This window comes from Dryas octopetala, chromosome 2, assembly GCF_963921425.1.
Source record: "Dryas octopetala chromosome 2, drDryOcto1.1, whole genome shotgun sequence".
NCBI classification, from domain to species: domain Eukaryota; kingdom Viridiplantae; phylum Streptophyta; class Magnoliopsida; order Rosales; family Rosaceae; genus Dryas; species Dryas octopetala.
In genome coordinates, this window is record NC_141367.1 from 28896169 (window position 1) to 28910129 (window position 13961).

General features: G+C 37.7%; 2 protein-coding genes, 2 non-coding genes and 3 pseudogenes across 6 annotated transcripts; 5 read left to right on the forward strand and 2 right to left on the reverse strand.

Annotated features, from left to right (window-relative positions):
• Positions 1-882: 882 nt before the first annotated feature.
• LOC147295285 (cytochrome P450 CYP749A22-like) lies at positions 883-2960 on the forward strand. The gene is made up of 5 exons (XM_086231247.1): positions 883-1144; positions 1305-1537; positions 1657-1889; positions 2013-2424; positions 2514-2960. The coding sequence occupies exons 1-5, from the start codon at positions 883-885 to the stop codon at positions 2958-2960; spliced, it is 1587 nt and encodes a 528-aa protein (XP_086087373.1).
• A 417-nt stretch (positions 2961-3377) lies between these two features.
• Positions 3378-5997, forward strand: LOC147295286 (cytochrome P450 CYP749A22-like; annotated as a pseudogene). The gene is made up of 5 exons (XR_015120190.1): positions 3378-3721; positions 3832-4060; positions 4176-4408; positions 4490-4874; positions 5012-5997. The product of XR_015120190.1 is annotated as a cytochrome P450 CYP749A22-like (transcript).
• A 56-nt stretch (positions 5998-6053) lies between these two features.
• LOC147295287 (cytochrome P450 CYP749A22-like) lies at positions 6054-8718 on the forward strand. Its single transcript, XM_086230891.1, has 5 exons — positions 6054-6336; positions 6426-6652; positions 6739-6971; positions 7620-7998; positions 8103-8718. Exons 1-5 carry the CDS (start codon positions 6054-6056, stop codon positions 8529-8531), a joined length of 1551 nt encoding a protein of 516 aa, XP_086087017.1. The 3' UTR covers positions 8532-8718.
• A 192-nt stretch (positions 8719-8910) lies between these two features.
• On the reverse strand, positions 8911-9027 carry LOC147295288 (U5 spliceosomal RNA). Its single transcript, XR_015120980.1, has one exon. It is a non-coding gene; the product is annotated as a U5 spliceosomal RNA (small nuclear RNA).
• A 948-nt stretch (positions 9028-9975) lies between these two features.
• Positions 9976-10091, reverse strand: LOC147295289 (U5 spliceosomal RNA). Its single transcript, XR_015120976.1, has one exon. It is a non-coding gene; the product is annotated as a U5 spliceosomal RNA (small nuclear RNA).
• A 565-nt stretch (positions 10092-10656) lies between these two features.
• On the forward strand, positions 10657-12655 carry LOC147295290 (cytochrome P450 CYP749A22-like; annotated as a pseudogene).
• A 1-nt stretch (position 12656) lies between these two features.
• On the forward strand, positions 12657-13416 carry LOC147295291 (cytochrome P450 CYP749A22 pseudogene; annotated as a pseudogene). The gene is made up of 3 exons (XR_015120247.1): positions 12657-12750; positions 12824-13038; positions 13180-13416. The product of XR_015120247.1 is annotated as a cytochrome P450 CYP749A22 pseudogene (transcript).
• The last annotated feature ends 545 nt before the right edge of the window (positions 13417-13961 follow it).

Consider the following 13961-nt stretch of genomic DNA (forward strand, 5'->3'; position numbering starts at 1 on the left):
AAAATTATCTATATATATATACACCATATCAATAGCTAGTTGGTGAAGTTAGGACATCTTCCAATATTAGGAAGATAAATATATACCATTGTAGTAATAATTTAGTTGATGTCAATATCTTACTTTGTTAAAAATAAATAAAGTTTATAAGATGTCAGAATTTGAATAAATAAAAATGATCGCATCATCTAATGAATAAATTTAATAAATACAATAGTTCTACACAGTGAAAAAACTAATGGCCGGTCACCCGGCCAAAAAAAGAAAAAGAAAACAACCACAGTCAATGGCTCCAATAATGATAGTTAATTTCCACAATGTACCAAATGCATGTGTAGGAAACTAGCTAGCTAGTAAGGAATTACGTACATGTTCGTGGGCAAAAAATTCTAGCAATTAAATAAGCAACGTGTAAAGTCCATTGCGACAGCCGACGGAGCCAAAGTTCGTTTGTTCGTTAATTGTTTCATATAATTATTGATAATTATGCATATTAATAATGCTAGTTGTCTTATATTTTTTTTTTTCACATTTGTATTTTATGATGTGTCATTATTTTACTGAAAGAGTATTTTTTTTTTTTTAGGTTTTATTTTTTAATTTGTAGTGTCCAATGTATGAATGTTATGTAAAATAGTATGAAATTATGGTATAAAAATGTAATAAGTGTAGCATTACTGTTATTCATCGTAAGTGGGACATGCATCCAAGTTAATATTTATTAATTAAGATGAAGAATTAAACTTACGTACGTATCAATAAAAAATTAAGATCACGAAACTCCATTAAATAGTGGACGTACTGCGTTCAGATCGAGAAACATAGAGCCAAACAGAAAAACTAAAAAGCTAGAAGAAAGAAAGGTTGGTTGAGTACGTTATAATGAGTTATTCAAGCTTTTTGTGGGTGTTCCTTCTCTTAGCTCTGGTGAAGATCTTTCACAAATTATGGTGGGCTCCAACTCGCATGCAGAAGTTGCTGGCTTTGCAGGGAATCAAAGGCCCTTCTTACAGAATTTTCCATGGAAACAACAAAGAGATTTCCAAAATAAGAAAGGAAGCCATCATGAGGAAGCCCAAAACTTTGTCACATGACGTATATTCTCTAATTCAACCTCATGTTCAGACATGGACCAACATCTATGGTAACTTACAATAAAACTCTAAACTCGATATCGATCATGTGGAATTAACATATGTTTTCAAATCGATCTTATGTAATTAGTATATATGTAGGTTCAAATTAGAAAGATTTTGAGCATTAATTAAATATTTAATTAATGAATGCATGCATGAAATGTACAGGGAAGAATTATCTTCAATGGTATGGTTGTGAAGCTCAGTTAGTCGTTACAGAACCCGAGCTGTGCAAAGAGATATTAAATAACAAAGATGGAGCTTATCCGAAAAGCAATCCCCTCAGCTATAACCTGAAGAAGCTATTGGGAGATGGTCTTGTGACAACAACGTCCGCAGATGAAAAATGGGTAAAACTGCGAAAGCTGGCCACCCATGCCTTCCATGGAGAGGGCTTAAAAGTAAGTAGCTAGTTTAGTTAAGCTATGTATGTACTTAACAGTTAGATATAATTCTTGAATTAATGTACTAATTAATCAATCTGCTATGATCGATGATGCTTAATTAATTATATTTCTAGGGTATGTTTCCAGCAATGATAGTTAGTACTGAGGTGATGCTAGAAGCGTGGAAAAATCATGAAGGAAAAGAGATTGAGGTGTTTGAAGAATTTAGGTTGTTGACCTCAGAAGTGATTGCCAGGACAGCATTTGGCAGCAACTACTTGGAAGGGAAAACCCTTTTCGAAAAGTTATTTAAGATATCTTGCATAACTGTAAGAAATTCTTTCAAACTCAAGATTCCTGTCATCAGGTAATTAATTTTCACCAAATCGATCTCAAATTACATGCATATATGCGAAACTATATATATATATATATGCTTAATTAGTCTTTCAATTCAATTGACGTACTCAATAATATTTATTGCATGCAGTAAGTTTTTCAAAACCAGTGAAGAGATGGAAATAGAGACGCTTGAGAAAGGAGTACGTGACTCCATAATAGAGATTGTTAGGAAAAGAGAAAGGGAGGCAATGAGCAGTAGCTGCAGTACTAGTGGAGAATTATTACAAGTCAGCAACTGCTTTGGGAGTGATTTTCTTGGATCACTTTTAAAGGCTCATCATGATCCCAATGAAAGCCAGAGGATTTCGATGGATGAATTGGTTGATGAGTGCAAGACGTTTTTCTTCGCAGGACAAGAAACCACAAATGCTCTGCTTGCTTGGATTGTGTTTGTTCTTGCACACCATTCGGAATGGCAAGAGGAAGCAAGAAAGGAGGTCCTCCAAATATTTGGCAAACAAACTATTCCAACCCCGGATGGCATTGCCAAAATGAAAACAGTAAGAAATTAATTAACATCGATCTCAACTCAATCAATTGCGTGCTCGCTTAGTTTAATCGAACTAATCAATCTTGATTACGTATGCAGATGAGTATGATCATCAATGAGACTCTGAGGTTATATTCTCCTACTGCTTCGGTTATTAATAGGAAAGTTGCAAGGGAAGTTAAACTGGGAAGCCTCACTCTTCCTGCTGGTCTTCATTTGGTCATCCCATCCCTAGCACTTCACTTTGAGCCTAAATTATGGGGAGAAGACGTGCAACTTTTCAAACCAGAGCGATTTGCACAAGGGGTTACTAAAGCAACCAACAACAACTTGGCAGCCTTCTTACCCTTTGGCTTGGGACCTCGAATTTGTGTGGGGATGAACTTTGCGACCACTGAAACAAAGATTGCTCTGGCAATGATTCTACAACGCTACTCCTTCACCCTTTCGCCGGGCTATGTCCACTCGCCTTCTCAGTTTCTCACCATTCGCCCCCTACATGGACTTCAAGTTATGCTTCACCCTCTTTCAACCAATTGCCAATAGCTCTTGCTACCTATGCCAGACAAAATAAGATATATTCGTTTGCAAATTGTTGTTGCTCGTTTTTAGTTAATGGATTTGTAACTTTCAAAACTACCAAGCAATAAAACAGGCACAAATTAATCCGTACCAAAACTACTCGTCTCATCAAACTACCTGGGTAGTTTGTATTTTACTGTTTCCACCTCTGGCCCACTTATCATACCCTGTTTTTTTTTTTTTTTGGGTCAACCGTCAACATATCATACCCATATGGTAGGCGGTAGGCGTAGGCCAGCCGCTATACATTGACTTAAACACCAAAAAAAAAAAAAAATAATCGTGCCTTTATTTGTTTGCATATATATAAATGAAAGTTTTCTACAAGACTACAAAATAATAAGATTCTTGTTTTTGGTCTAAGAGAAACAGAATCTTAGATCCAGTAGATCAGATCCAGCCAAATTGTGTGGAAATTAAGAGAGAAGAGAAAATAATGAGTTGGTTGGGATTGGGAGACCCAGTAATGAGTTTTTCAAGCCTTGTGTGTGTGTTCATTCTCATAGCTCTGATCAAGATCTTTCACAAACTATGGTGGACTCCAAGTCGCATACAGAAGCTGATGGGTTTGCAGGGAATCAAAGGCCCTCCTTACAGACTTATCCATGGAAACGACAAAGAAATCTCCAACATGCTAAAGGAAGCCAAGAGCAGGCCCAAAACTTTGTCACATGACGTATTTTCTGTAATTCTACCATATATGCACTCATGGACCAACATCTATGGTAACAATTCACTCCTAAAGTCCTACCTAACTCAACTACTTAACCATAGTTTTTATATGTTCATTAGTTCCAAGATATATAAATTTTGGTCATTAATTTTTTTGTAATAGGGAAGAATTATCTTCAATGGTATGGTTGCCAACCTCAGTTGGTGATTACCGAACCTGAGTTGTGCAAGGAGATACTGATAACAAAGATGGAGCTTATCCAAAAACCATGCCCCAAGGCAGTCTGGCAAAGAAGATATTAGGAAATGGCCTTGTGACAGCAACCGATGGTGAAAAATGGGCAAAATTGCGAAAACTGGCCAACCATACCTTCCATGGAGACAGCTTAAAAGTAAGGAGTTAATTTATAGCAGTGGCTGGTAATTAAGGGCAAAATATAGGAAATTGAATTAATTGAAGGTAAACCTGTTAATTGAATGATGGTATTGTTTTACTATTATTTGTAGAGTATGATTCCAGCACTGATAGCTAGTGCTGAGACGATGCTAGAAAGGTGGGAAAATCATGAAGGGAAAGAGATTGAGGTGTTTGAAGAATTTAGGTTGTTGACTTCAGAAGTGATTTCCAGGACAGCCTTTGGCAGTAGCTACTTAGAAGGGAAGAACATTTTTGACATGCTGTTGAAGTTATCCTCCTTAAAGTTTAAAGATTCTTCCAAATTCAGGTTACCTGGCATCAGGTAACTTTCTAATTTTAATCATCGAAATCTCAAAGTGCAGAATGCTTAATTAGTCTTTTGATCACTCAATTATATTGCTAGCAGTAAGTTCCTTAAAACCAGCGTTGAGATTGAATCAGAGAAGCTTGAGAAAGGACTACGCGACTCCATAATAGAGATTGTTAAGAGAAGAGAAAGGGAGGCATTGACTGGAGAACAAGAAGACAGCTTTGGGAGTGATTTTCTTGGATTGCTCTTAAAGGCTCATCATGATTCCAATGAAAGCCAGAGGGTTTCGGTGGATGATTTGGTTGATGAGTGCAAGACATTTTACTTGGCGGGACACGAAAGCACTGCTACTTTGTTGGCTTGGACTGTCTTTCTTCTGGCACTCCATTCGGACTGGCAAGAGGAAGCAAGAAAGGAAGTCCTGCAATTATTTGGCAAACAAACTCCAAACCCTGATGGCATTGCCAAACTAAAAACTGTAAGAAAGTCAAGATCAACTCAATAACTGGTTGCTTGTCTAAGTGGCATCTGAAAATGTTCATTTCTTCATTTCTAATTAAGTTTGAATTAATCCTGATTTGTAATTCTCTATTTTTCATTTTCATGTGTATGCAGATGAGTATGATCATCAATGAGTCTCTGAGGTTATATTCTCCTGTTCAATCCGTTGTTAAAAGGAAAGTTGAAAGAGAAGTTAGACTAGGAAGCCTCATTCTTCCAGTTGATCTTGAACTAGTCACCCCAATTCTACCACTTCACTATGATCCTGATTTATGGGGAGAAGATGTGCAACTTTTCAAGCCAGAGCGATTTGCAGAGGGGGTTGCTAAAGCTACTAACAATAACATAGCCGCATTCTTACCCTTTGGATTGGGACCTCGAATTTGTGTGGGATTGAACTTGGCAACCACCGAAGCAAAGATTGCTCTGTCAATGATTCTACAACGCTACTCCTTCACTCTTTCCCGGGTTATATTCACTCCCCCTCTCTGTTTCTAACCATTCGCCCCCAACACGGACTTCAAGTAATACTGCAATCTCTTTGAACTGCATGCCAAGACCAGAGTTGCCAATAAATCTTGCACTTGGTGTATCAAGTACACAGACATTGATGCCTTTGGATCATTTGCTATCTCATTGATAAAAAGAAAGTGCAACCTCTGCTTTGAGTTTGAGGTCCCTTAAGACTTTTAAGAGTTCGCTAGTTCCTGTTCTTGCTGCTTTGCAAATTGTTTCTTGAAATTGTGAACTGTGAACACCAGAACTGCCAAGAGACATTAATGCCTTTGGATATGCAAGCTTGTAATAATGGGGACATTAATGCCTATCTGGGTCCAGTATGTAATATTCTGTTTGGTTTTGGGCCTTTCGGCCCGCGGTCACGGAATAGGAGTTTGAACCCAATAAAAACAAAGCCCACTAAGGGTTCCCAAAACTGAGCCTAAAGTCATACGCATCAACACTTTGAGAACAGAGGTGGCAACTTGTTTAATCCATAAAACTATAACCACGTGTATGCAATAATAATAAATTCTCAATTCCACATGGATGACATGCAGAATCGACCTTCAACAGGAGCAAAAACTTCAATTTTGGACTGTTGAAACTCAGTACAAAGTCTCAGAGATACATCCCAAGAGAAAAACAAGAAGAAAAAATGAGTTGGTTTGGAGACCCAGTAATCAGTGTTTCAAGCTTTCTGTGTGTGTTCCTTCTCTTAGCTCTCATCAAGATCTTTCACAAACTATGGTGGACACCAATTCGCATACAGAATATGATGGCTTTGCAGGGAATCAAAGGCCCTTCTTACAGACTTATCCATGGAAACACCAAAGAAATCTCCAACATGCAAAAGGAAGCCATGAGCAGGCCCAAAAATCTATCACATGACATATTATCTCAAGTTCAACCTCATATTCACTCGTGGACCAAGATATACGGTAACAATTAAGCTCTTAACTTAGTACTATATATGGTTTTTCAAAACTCAGTTCAAAGATGAATTTTTGGTCATTTTTGCATGCAACAGGGAAGATTTTTCTTCAATGGCATGGTTCTCAAGCTCAGTTAGTCATTATGGAGCCAGAGTTGTGCAAAGAGATACTAACTAACAAAGATAGAGTTTTTAAAAAAAGGGAGTTGCAAGGCTATATGAAGAAGCTTTTTGGAGATGGCCTTGGGGCAACCCCCGAAGGTGAAAAATGGGCAAAATTGCGAAATTTGGCCAACCATGCTTTTCATGGAGAGAGCTTAAAAGTAAGTAAGTTGTTACAGTTACTGGCCATTCTTGCAATGACGTACTGTTGTAGTTTGCTAATTGCATGATGGTATTGTTTTACTAGAGTATGATTCCAGCAATGATAGCTAGTGCTGAGACAGTGCTAGAAAGCTGCAAAAATCATGAAGGCAAAGAGATTGAGGTTTTTGAACTATTTAGGTTGTTCACTTCAGAAGTGATTTCCAGGACGGCATTTGGCTGTAGCTACTTAGAAGGGAAGAACATTTTCGAGAACTTGTTGAAGTTATCCTTTTTGGTAGTAAGAAATTCATTCACAATCAGGTTTCCTGGCATCAGGTAACTAATTTCCTTTTAACTAAATTTCCATTTAGGGAATAATTATGTTCAATCCACTTGAGGAAATCATCCCAAAGAATGGATCTTTCTGTAGCTGTTGAATCTCTCTTTGATTGATCAATGTATGAAACTCTGAATCCTCATTACTAATGAAATCCAACTTGTGTCTGGATCAATCAGAGGATCCTTTCAATTGGCAAGAATCCATTACTTGGAACTAGATATTTTGAAATCATTTTGAATATATGACTATACATTCCATGCCTTGCTAAAGAAGGACCCATGCTAGCAACTACATAGTCTCTAACCAATTCTCTCTCAATATGTTCCTCAAAAATGTTATTCTTGTATATTCTTCCCTCAACTAAAGAAAAGATCTTGGTATAGCATCCACATATGAAATTGAGAACAATTATGCATATTCCACTTGTTTATGGAGAAGAGATAAGATACATATATGCTCTATTTCAGTTAGTTCTGATACATTAGACTTGTTATGCAGAGAACTAATCTTTTTTATTCCCCTCCCCCCCTTTTTCCTTTTTCTTGCTATCTAATGCACAGCAGAGAACTACTCAGAACAATATATTCTTGGAGGATTATGTATGTTGTCACTTCTTATGTATATAGTCTCATTCAATATTGCAGTAAGCTTTTTAAAACCAGTGATGAGAGTGAATCAGATAAGCTTGAGAACAGAATACGCGACTCCATAATAGAGATTGTTAAGAAACGGGAAAAGAAGGCAATGACTGCAGAAGAAGACAGTTTTGGGAGTGATTACCTTGGATTACTTTTAAAAGCTCATCATGATTCTAATGACAACGTGAGGATTTCGGTGGATGAATTGGTTGATGAGTGCAAGACATTCTACTTTGCTGGACAAGAAACCACTAGTACTTTGCTTGCTTGGACTGTCTTTCTTCTGGCACTCCATACAGATTGGCAAGAGGAAGCAAGAAAGGAGGTCCTACAATTATTCGGAAAACAAAATCCGAATCCTGATGGCATTTCCAAGCTAAAAGCAGTAAGAAAATCAGGAACCCAACCTATTTCTTGTCCAAGTGGCAGAAAAGTTCTCAATTAAGTTTGAAATCCTGATGTCTATTTCAAATATTCCTTTTCATGCAGATGAGTGTGATCATTAATGAGTCTCTAAGGTTATATTCTCCTGCTGTTTCGGTTGAGAGGAAAGTTGAAAGAGAAGTTAGACTTGGGAATCTCATTGTTCCTGCTAATCTTGAACTCATCATTCCATGTTTAGCCCTTCACCGTGAGCCCCAAGTCTGGGGAGAAGATGGGCAACTTTTCAATCCAGAGCGATTCTCAGAAGGGGTTGCTAAAGCTACTAAGAATAACATAGGCGCCTTCTTACCCTTTGGAATGGGACCTAGAATTTGTGTGGGTTTTAACTTTGCAATCATTGAAGCAAAGATTGCGCTGTCAATGATTCTACAACGCTACGCCTTCACCCTTTCCCCGGCTTATATCCACTCACCCTTTCATTATCTTACAGTTCGCCCACAATATGGAGTTCAAGTAATCCTACACTCACTGTGAACTGTGAACACCAGAACTGCCAATAAATCTTGCACATGGTGTTTAGAGTAACCAAAGGGTACAGCCTCTGTCAGTCTGTTGCCAATAAACCTTACATGTTATTTTTCATTTTTGGATGGGGGTTAGGAGAGTTCAATGGGATTTTCCTTCTTGGAGCTCATAGAACAAAGTCAATTTGAATCAAATAAAATGACCTCTTGAATGAACGCATTAAATCACATCATTTTCTCAATCCCATGCCAACAAACGCCCAACGGAAACCATTTGCATAAAACCAAATTATACAGAGAAGAAATCAATGAAACTTCAAATCAATCTTCTTTCTTTTACATAGGCTTCCTTAGCCTCGTTAAGCTCGAAATTTGAAACTGAATTGTGGGGTTTCTGAAAAGAGAAATTCCTCTAAAAATTGGCGTATGCCGCTGATGCGGCGCGCACACGGTATTCTTTAGTAAAAGGCGAAAGAATAGTTTGCTCTGTGCTCACCGCACGGCTCCGTGATTGGATAACGCTGTTGATCTCCCTTTTTATTTACGTTCTCACAAGGCATTATTTCGTGCTTTTCCGATGTGGGATTGGCATCTTGAAAAGGCTAGCTCAGGCTCACCAAAGAGTATGGCTGGCACCAACTCACCAGTAATGACATATATTGTTATATATAGAAGCACACTAGAGCTTGGGCTATGGGGTTCTTCAGAACCCTAACCATGGACTTAAAGATCATGGTGGATTGGTGTCCCATGTGCCAGGGACAGAGGACTGTTTCTTTGTTGCAAAAGGTTAGATAGTTTTAGTAACAGACATGCTCTTACAAATTAAAGATAGCAGAGCAGGTACCCACAGCATTAGACCATTGGTTACTCTGACTGTGGTGCTGTTCAGTGTTAGCGTCACGTTTCTTGTATCTTTGTTTGGCTCTTTTACAATCATCGGGAAGAAGACCCTCCTTACTCCACTAAGCAACGAAACTCAACAAAGGTGGCAACTTGTTTGAGTCCTAAAACGCATTACTTCATAGAACTTTAACCACGTGTATCCAATAATAAAAAATTTCAATTCCACATGGATGGCATGCAGAACCAACCTTCAATAGCAACAACTTCAATTTTGGACTGTACGTTGAAACACAATACAAGTCTCAGAGATACATCCCAAGAGAAAAACAACATAGGTGCCTTCTTCCCCTTTGGAATGGGACATCGAAGTTGTGTAGGTTTGAACTACGCGAATGTTGAAGCAAAGATTGCTCTGTCAATGATTCTACAGCGCTACAGCTTCACCCTTTCCCCACCTTATGTCCACTCCTCAGTGTGAGAACAGAATTCCAAATAAAGAGTACAACCTCTACTGCCTATAAACCTTTAATCCAGTGCGAGTTGGCCTCTTGACTACGTCTACAGAACAAAGTCATGGAAATTGGAAAATTTGGAAACTGAATTGTGGGGTTTCTCAAAAGAGTAGACCCTCTAAAAATTGGCGTATGCCGCTAATTGCGGCGCGCACACGGTATTCTTTAGTAAAAGGCGAAAGAATAGTTCGCTTTGTGCTCACCGCACGGCTGCGTGATTGAAAAAGAAAGATGATCTCTCATTTTATACACGTTCTCACAAAGAACTTTTTTCTCTCTTTTCCGATGTGGGATTGACTCGTACTAACGAATAGCGTTTTAATAAGATGTGCTTGCAAAGGCTTCTACGTAACGAAATCAACCCCACCACGATTGTTGCAAAGCAGCTCAGGCTCACCAACAGAGTAATTATATGTTGTTCAGGGATTTCGGGGTCTATCTGTTTGGTTCCTTCGTTCTGTTACTCTGGCTGTGGTTCTGCTTAGTGGGCTAATATATGCCACGTTTCTTGTACCCTGGTTTTGGCTCTTTTACCATCATTAGGAAGAACACACTCCACTGAGCAACCAAACCCAACAAAAGGTGGCAACTTGTTTGAGTCCTAAAACGCATTAGTTCATAAAACTTTAACCACGTGTATCCAATATCACTAAATTTTATTTCCACATGGGTGGCATGCAGAATCAACCTTCAACAAGAACAAAACTTCAATTTTGGACTGCTGAAACTCAGTACAAGCCTCAGAGTTACATCCCTAGAGAAAAACAAGAAGAAAAGATGAGTTGGTTTGGAGACCCAGTAACCACTGTTTCAAGCTTTCTGTGTTTGCTCCTTCTCTTAGTTCTCATCAAGAACTTTCACAAACTATGGTGGACTCCAAGTCGCATACAGAAGCTGGTGGGTTTGTAGGGAATCAAAGGCCCTCCTCCTTACAGACTTATCCATGGAAACAACATGCAGAGAAATCTCCGGCCAACATGCTAAAGGAAGCCATGAGCAGGCCAAAAAACTTGTCACATGATATATTATCTGCAGTTCAACCTCATATTCACTCATGGACCAAGACTTATGGTAACAATTAAGCTCTTAACTATGGTTTTTTCAAAATCTTAGTTGAAATATAAATTTTGGTCATTTTTGCATGCAACAGGGAAGATTTTTCTTCAATGGTGTATGGTTGTGAAGCTCAGTTGGTCATTATGGAACCTGAATTGTGCAAAGAGATACTATATAACAAAGATATTACAGCTTCGGGACCCTATTTGAAGAAGCTAATCGGAGATGGCCTTCCCATAACAACCGATGTTGAAAACTGGGCAAAATTACGAAAGTTGGCCAACCATGCCTTCCAAGGAGAGAGCTTAAAAGTAAGTTCTGACAGTTGTACTGGTAATTTTTGCAGAGAGTAGTGTAGTAATATTGGTGTCAAATAACTTTGAAGGGAAAAAAAATAAGAAAAGAATATATTCAAGGTAAATTTTCTAAGTACATGATGGTATGTTTTAGTATTACTAGAGTATCATTCCGGCAATGATAGCTAGTGCTGAGACGATGCTAGAAGGGTGGAAAAATCATGTAGGAAAAGAGATTGAGGTGTCTGAAGAATTTAGGTTTTTCTCTTCAGAATCGAATTCCAGGACAGCATTCGGCAGCAGCTATATAGAAGGAAAACACATTTTTGAGATGTTGAGGAAGTTGACCTTCTTAACATTCAAAAATATATTCGCAATAAGGGTACCTGGCATCAGGTAACTTCCTTTTAACTGTATTTCACTTGAAGAACAGATTACTGATCCCAAATAATGGATCTTTCTTTTGCTGTTTAATCTCTCTTTTGATTGAAATTCTGAATCCTCATTATTAATGGTATCCAACCTATCTCTGCATCACTCAGACAATTTTTTTCAATTGGCTATAATCGATTACTTGAGTAAACTAGAAACATGCTCAATTTCATGACATTTTCAACAGACTTAGCTACTTCTGATGCATTAGGCTTGTTATGCAGAGAAGTAATCTTCTTCTTTTTTTTTCTTTCTATTTTTTCCTTTTATTCTCATCTGCTTGGCAGCAGAGAAGTACACATCAATATATTCGTGGTGGGTTTTATGTCTGTTGTCACTTCTTATGTGTAGTCTCAATCAATGTTGCAGTAAGTTCTTTAAAACCAAAGATGAGATTGAATCAGAGAAGCTTGAGAAAGGAATACGCGACTGCATAATGGAGATTGTTAGGAAAAGAGTAAAAAAGGCAATGACTGGACAACAAGACAACTTTGGGAATGATTTTCATGGGTTACTTTTAAAGGCTCATCATGATGCCAATGAAAACTAGAGGATTTCGTTGGACAATTTGGTCGATGAGTGCAAGACATTCTACTTGCTGGACAAGAAACCACTAACTGTTTGCTAACTTGGACTGTGTTTCTTCTCGCACTCCATACGGATTGGCAAGAGGAAGCAAGAAAGGAAGTCCTGCATGTATTTGGCAAACAGACTCCAAAACCTGATGGCACTGCCAAACTAAAAACAGTAAGAAATTCATCAACCCAATCAATTGCTTGTCTAATTGGCAGAAATATTCAACTAAGTTTGAACTCCTAATTTGTTCTTATATTCCCATTTTCATGCAGATGAGTATGAAAATGTGCAACTAAGTTCGATTGGGAAATCTCATTGTTCCTGCTAATCTTGAACTCACCATTCCATGTTTAGCCCTTAACCATGAGGCTCAAGTCTGGGGAGAAGATGTGCAACTTTTCAAACCAGAGAGGAAGCATGATAAAGGAAGTTGGGAGCAGGCCCAAAAATCTATCACATGACATATTATCTCAACTTCAACCTCATATTCACTCATGGACCAAGATATATGGTAACAATCTACCTCTTAACTATGGTTTTTGGATCTTAGTTCCATGAGAAATTTTGTTTATCATTTCCAACAGGGAAGATTTTTCTTCAATGGTATGGTTCTCGAGCTGAGCTGGTCATTACAGAACCTGAGTTGTGCAAAGAGATACTAAATAACAAAGATAGAGCTTACGCAAAACAGAAGTTCGATGACTATGTGAAGAAGCTATTTGGAGATAGCATTTCGGCATCCGAAGGTGAAAAATGGGCCAAATTGCGAAAGCTGGCCAACCATGCGGAGAGCTTAAAAGTAAGTTGTTACAGTTACTACTGATAATTCTTGCAAAGACTACTGTAGTAGTAGTAGTTATTATCAATTATTTAATAACAAAAGAGTAAATTTAAGGTAAAATTTGCTAATTGCATGATGGTTTTGTTTTACTATTTCTAGAGTATGATTCCAGAAATGATAACTAGCACTGAGACAATGCTAGAAAGGTGGAAAAATCATGAAGGAAAAGAGATTAAGGTGTTTGAAGAATTTAGGTTGTTCACTTCTGAAGTGATTTCCAGGACAGCATTTGGCAACAGCTACTTAGAAGGGAAGAACATTTTTGACATGTTGATCAAGTTATCCTCATTGATATTCAAAAATACCTACAAACTCAGGTTTCCTGGCTTCAGGTAATTTCATTTAACTAATTGGCAGAGTTCCCATTTTTTAAATTGAGCACAATTGTACATAAACACATGTTTTCTCAATATTATGAGAAATATGATCGACCAATTTCATTTGATATTGGAGAAATTATTCACAACAATATTATTGGAGGGTTATGTCTGTTGTCACTTCTCATGTTTAGTCTTCCATTCAATATTGTAGTAAGTTTTTTAAAACAAATGATGAGGTCGAATCAGAGAAGCTTGAGAAAGGAATACGCGACTCCATATTCGGGATTGTAAAGAAAAGAGAAAAGAAAGTAAAAACTGGAGAAGAAAAAAAGGTAGCATTCAAGGTTGGAGAAATTATTAAGCAGTACGGACACACCACGTCAGCTGTAGATACATCACTCATATATATAGGCACATGTTTATTTAGGAAAAAAAAAAATTAAAAATTCTATACAGCTGCTACCTTGTCCCCTAAATCAAAAATTAAAAATTGCTTAAGGCTTCAAGCATTTTTGAATTGGAGTATATTTCTGGCGAAGGAAAGTAAAAAATGGCAACTTG

Excerpts from the sequence above, each read along its gene's own strand:
- LOC147295285 (XM_086231247.1), top strand. The coding sequence starts at position 883 with ATGAGTTATTCAAGCTTTTTGTGGGTGTTCCTTCTCTTAGCTCTGGTG. Across the intron at positions 1,145-1,304 it reads GACATGGACCAACATCTATG|GGAAGAATTATCTTCAATGG; the intron begins GTAACTTACAAT and ends TGAAATGTACAG. Across the intron at positions 1,890-2,012 it reads CTCAAGATTCCTGTCATCAG|TAAGTTTTTCAAAACCAGTG; the intron begins GTAATTAATTTT and ends TATTGCATGCAG.
- LOC147295287 (XM_086230891.1), top strand. The coding sequence starts at position 6,054 with ATGAGTTGGTTTGGAGACCCAGTAATCAGTGTTTCAAGCTTTCTGTGT. Across the intron at positions 6,653-6,738 it reads TTCATGGAGAGAGCTTAAAA|AGTATGATTCCAGCAATGAT; the intron begins GTAAGTAAGTTG and ends TTGTTTTACTAG. Across the intron at positions 7,999-8,102 it reads GCATTTCCAAGCTAAAAGCA|ATGAGTGTGATCATTAATGA; the intron begins GTAAGAAAATCA and ends CTTTTCATGCAG.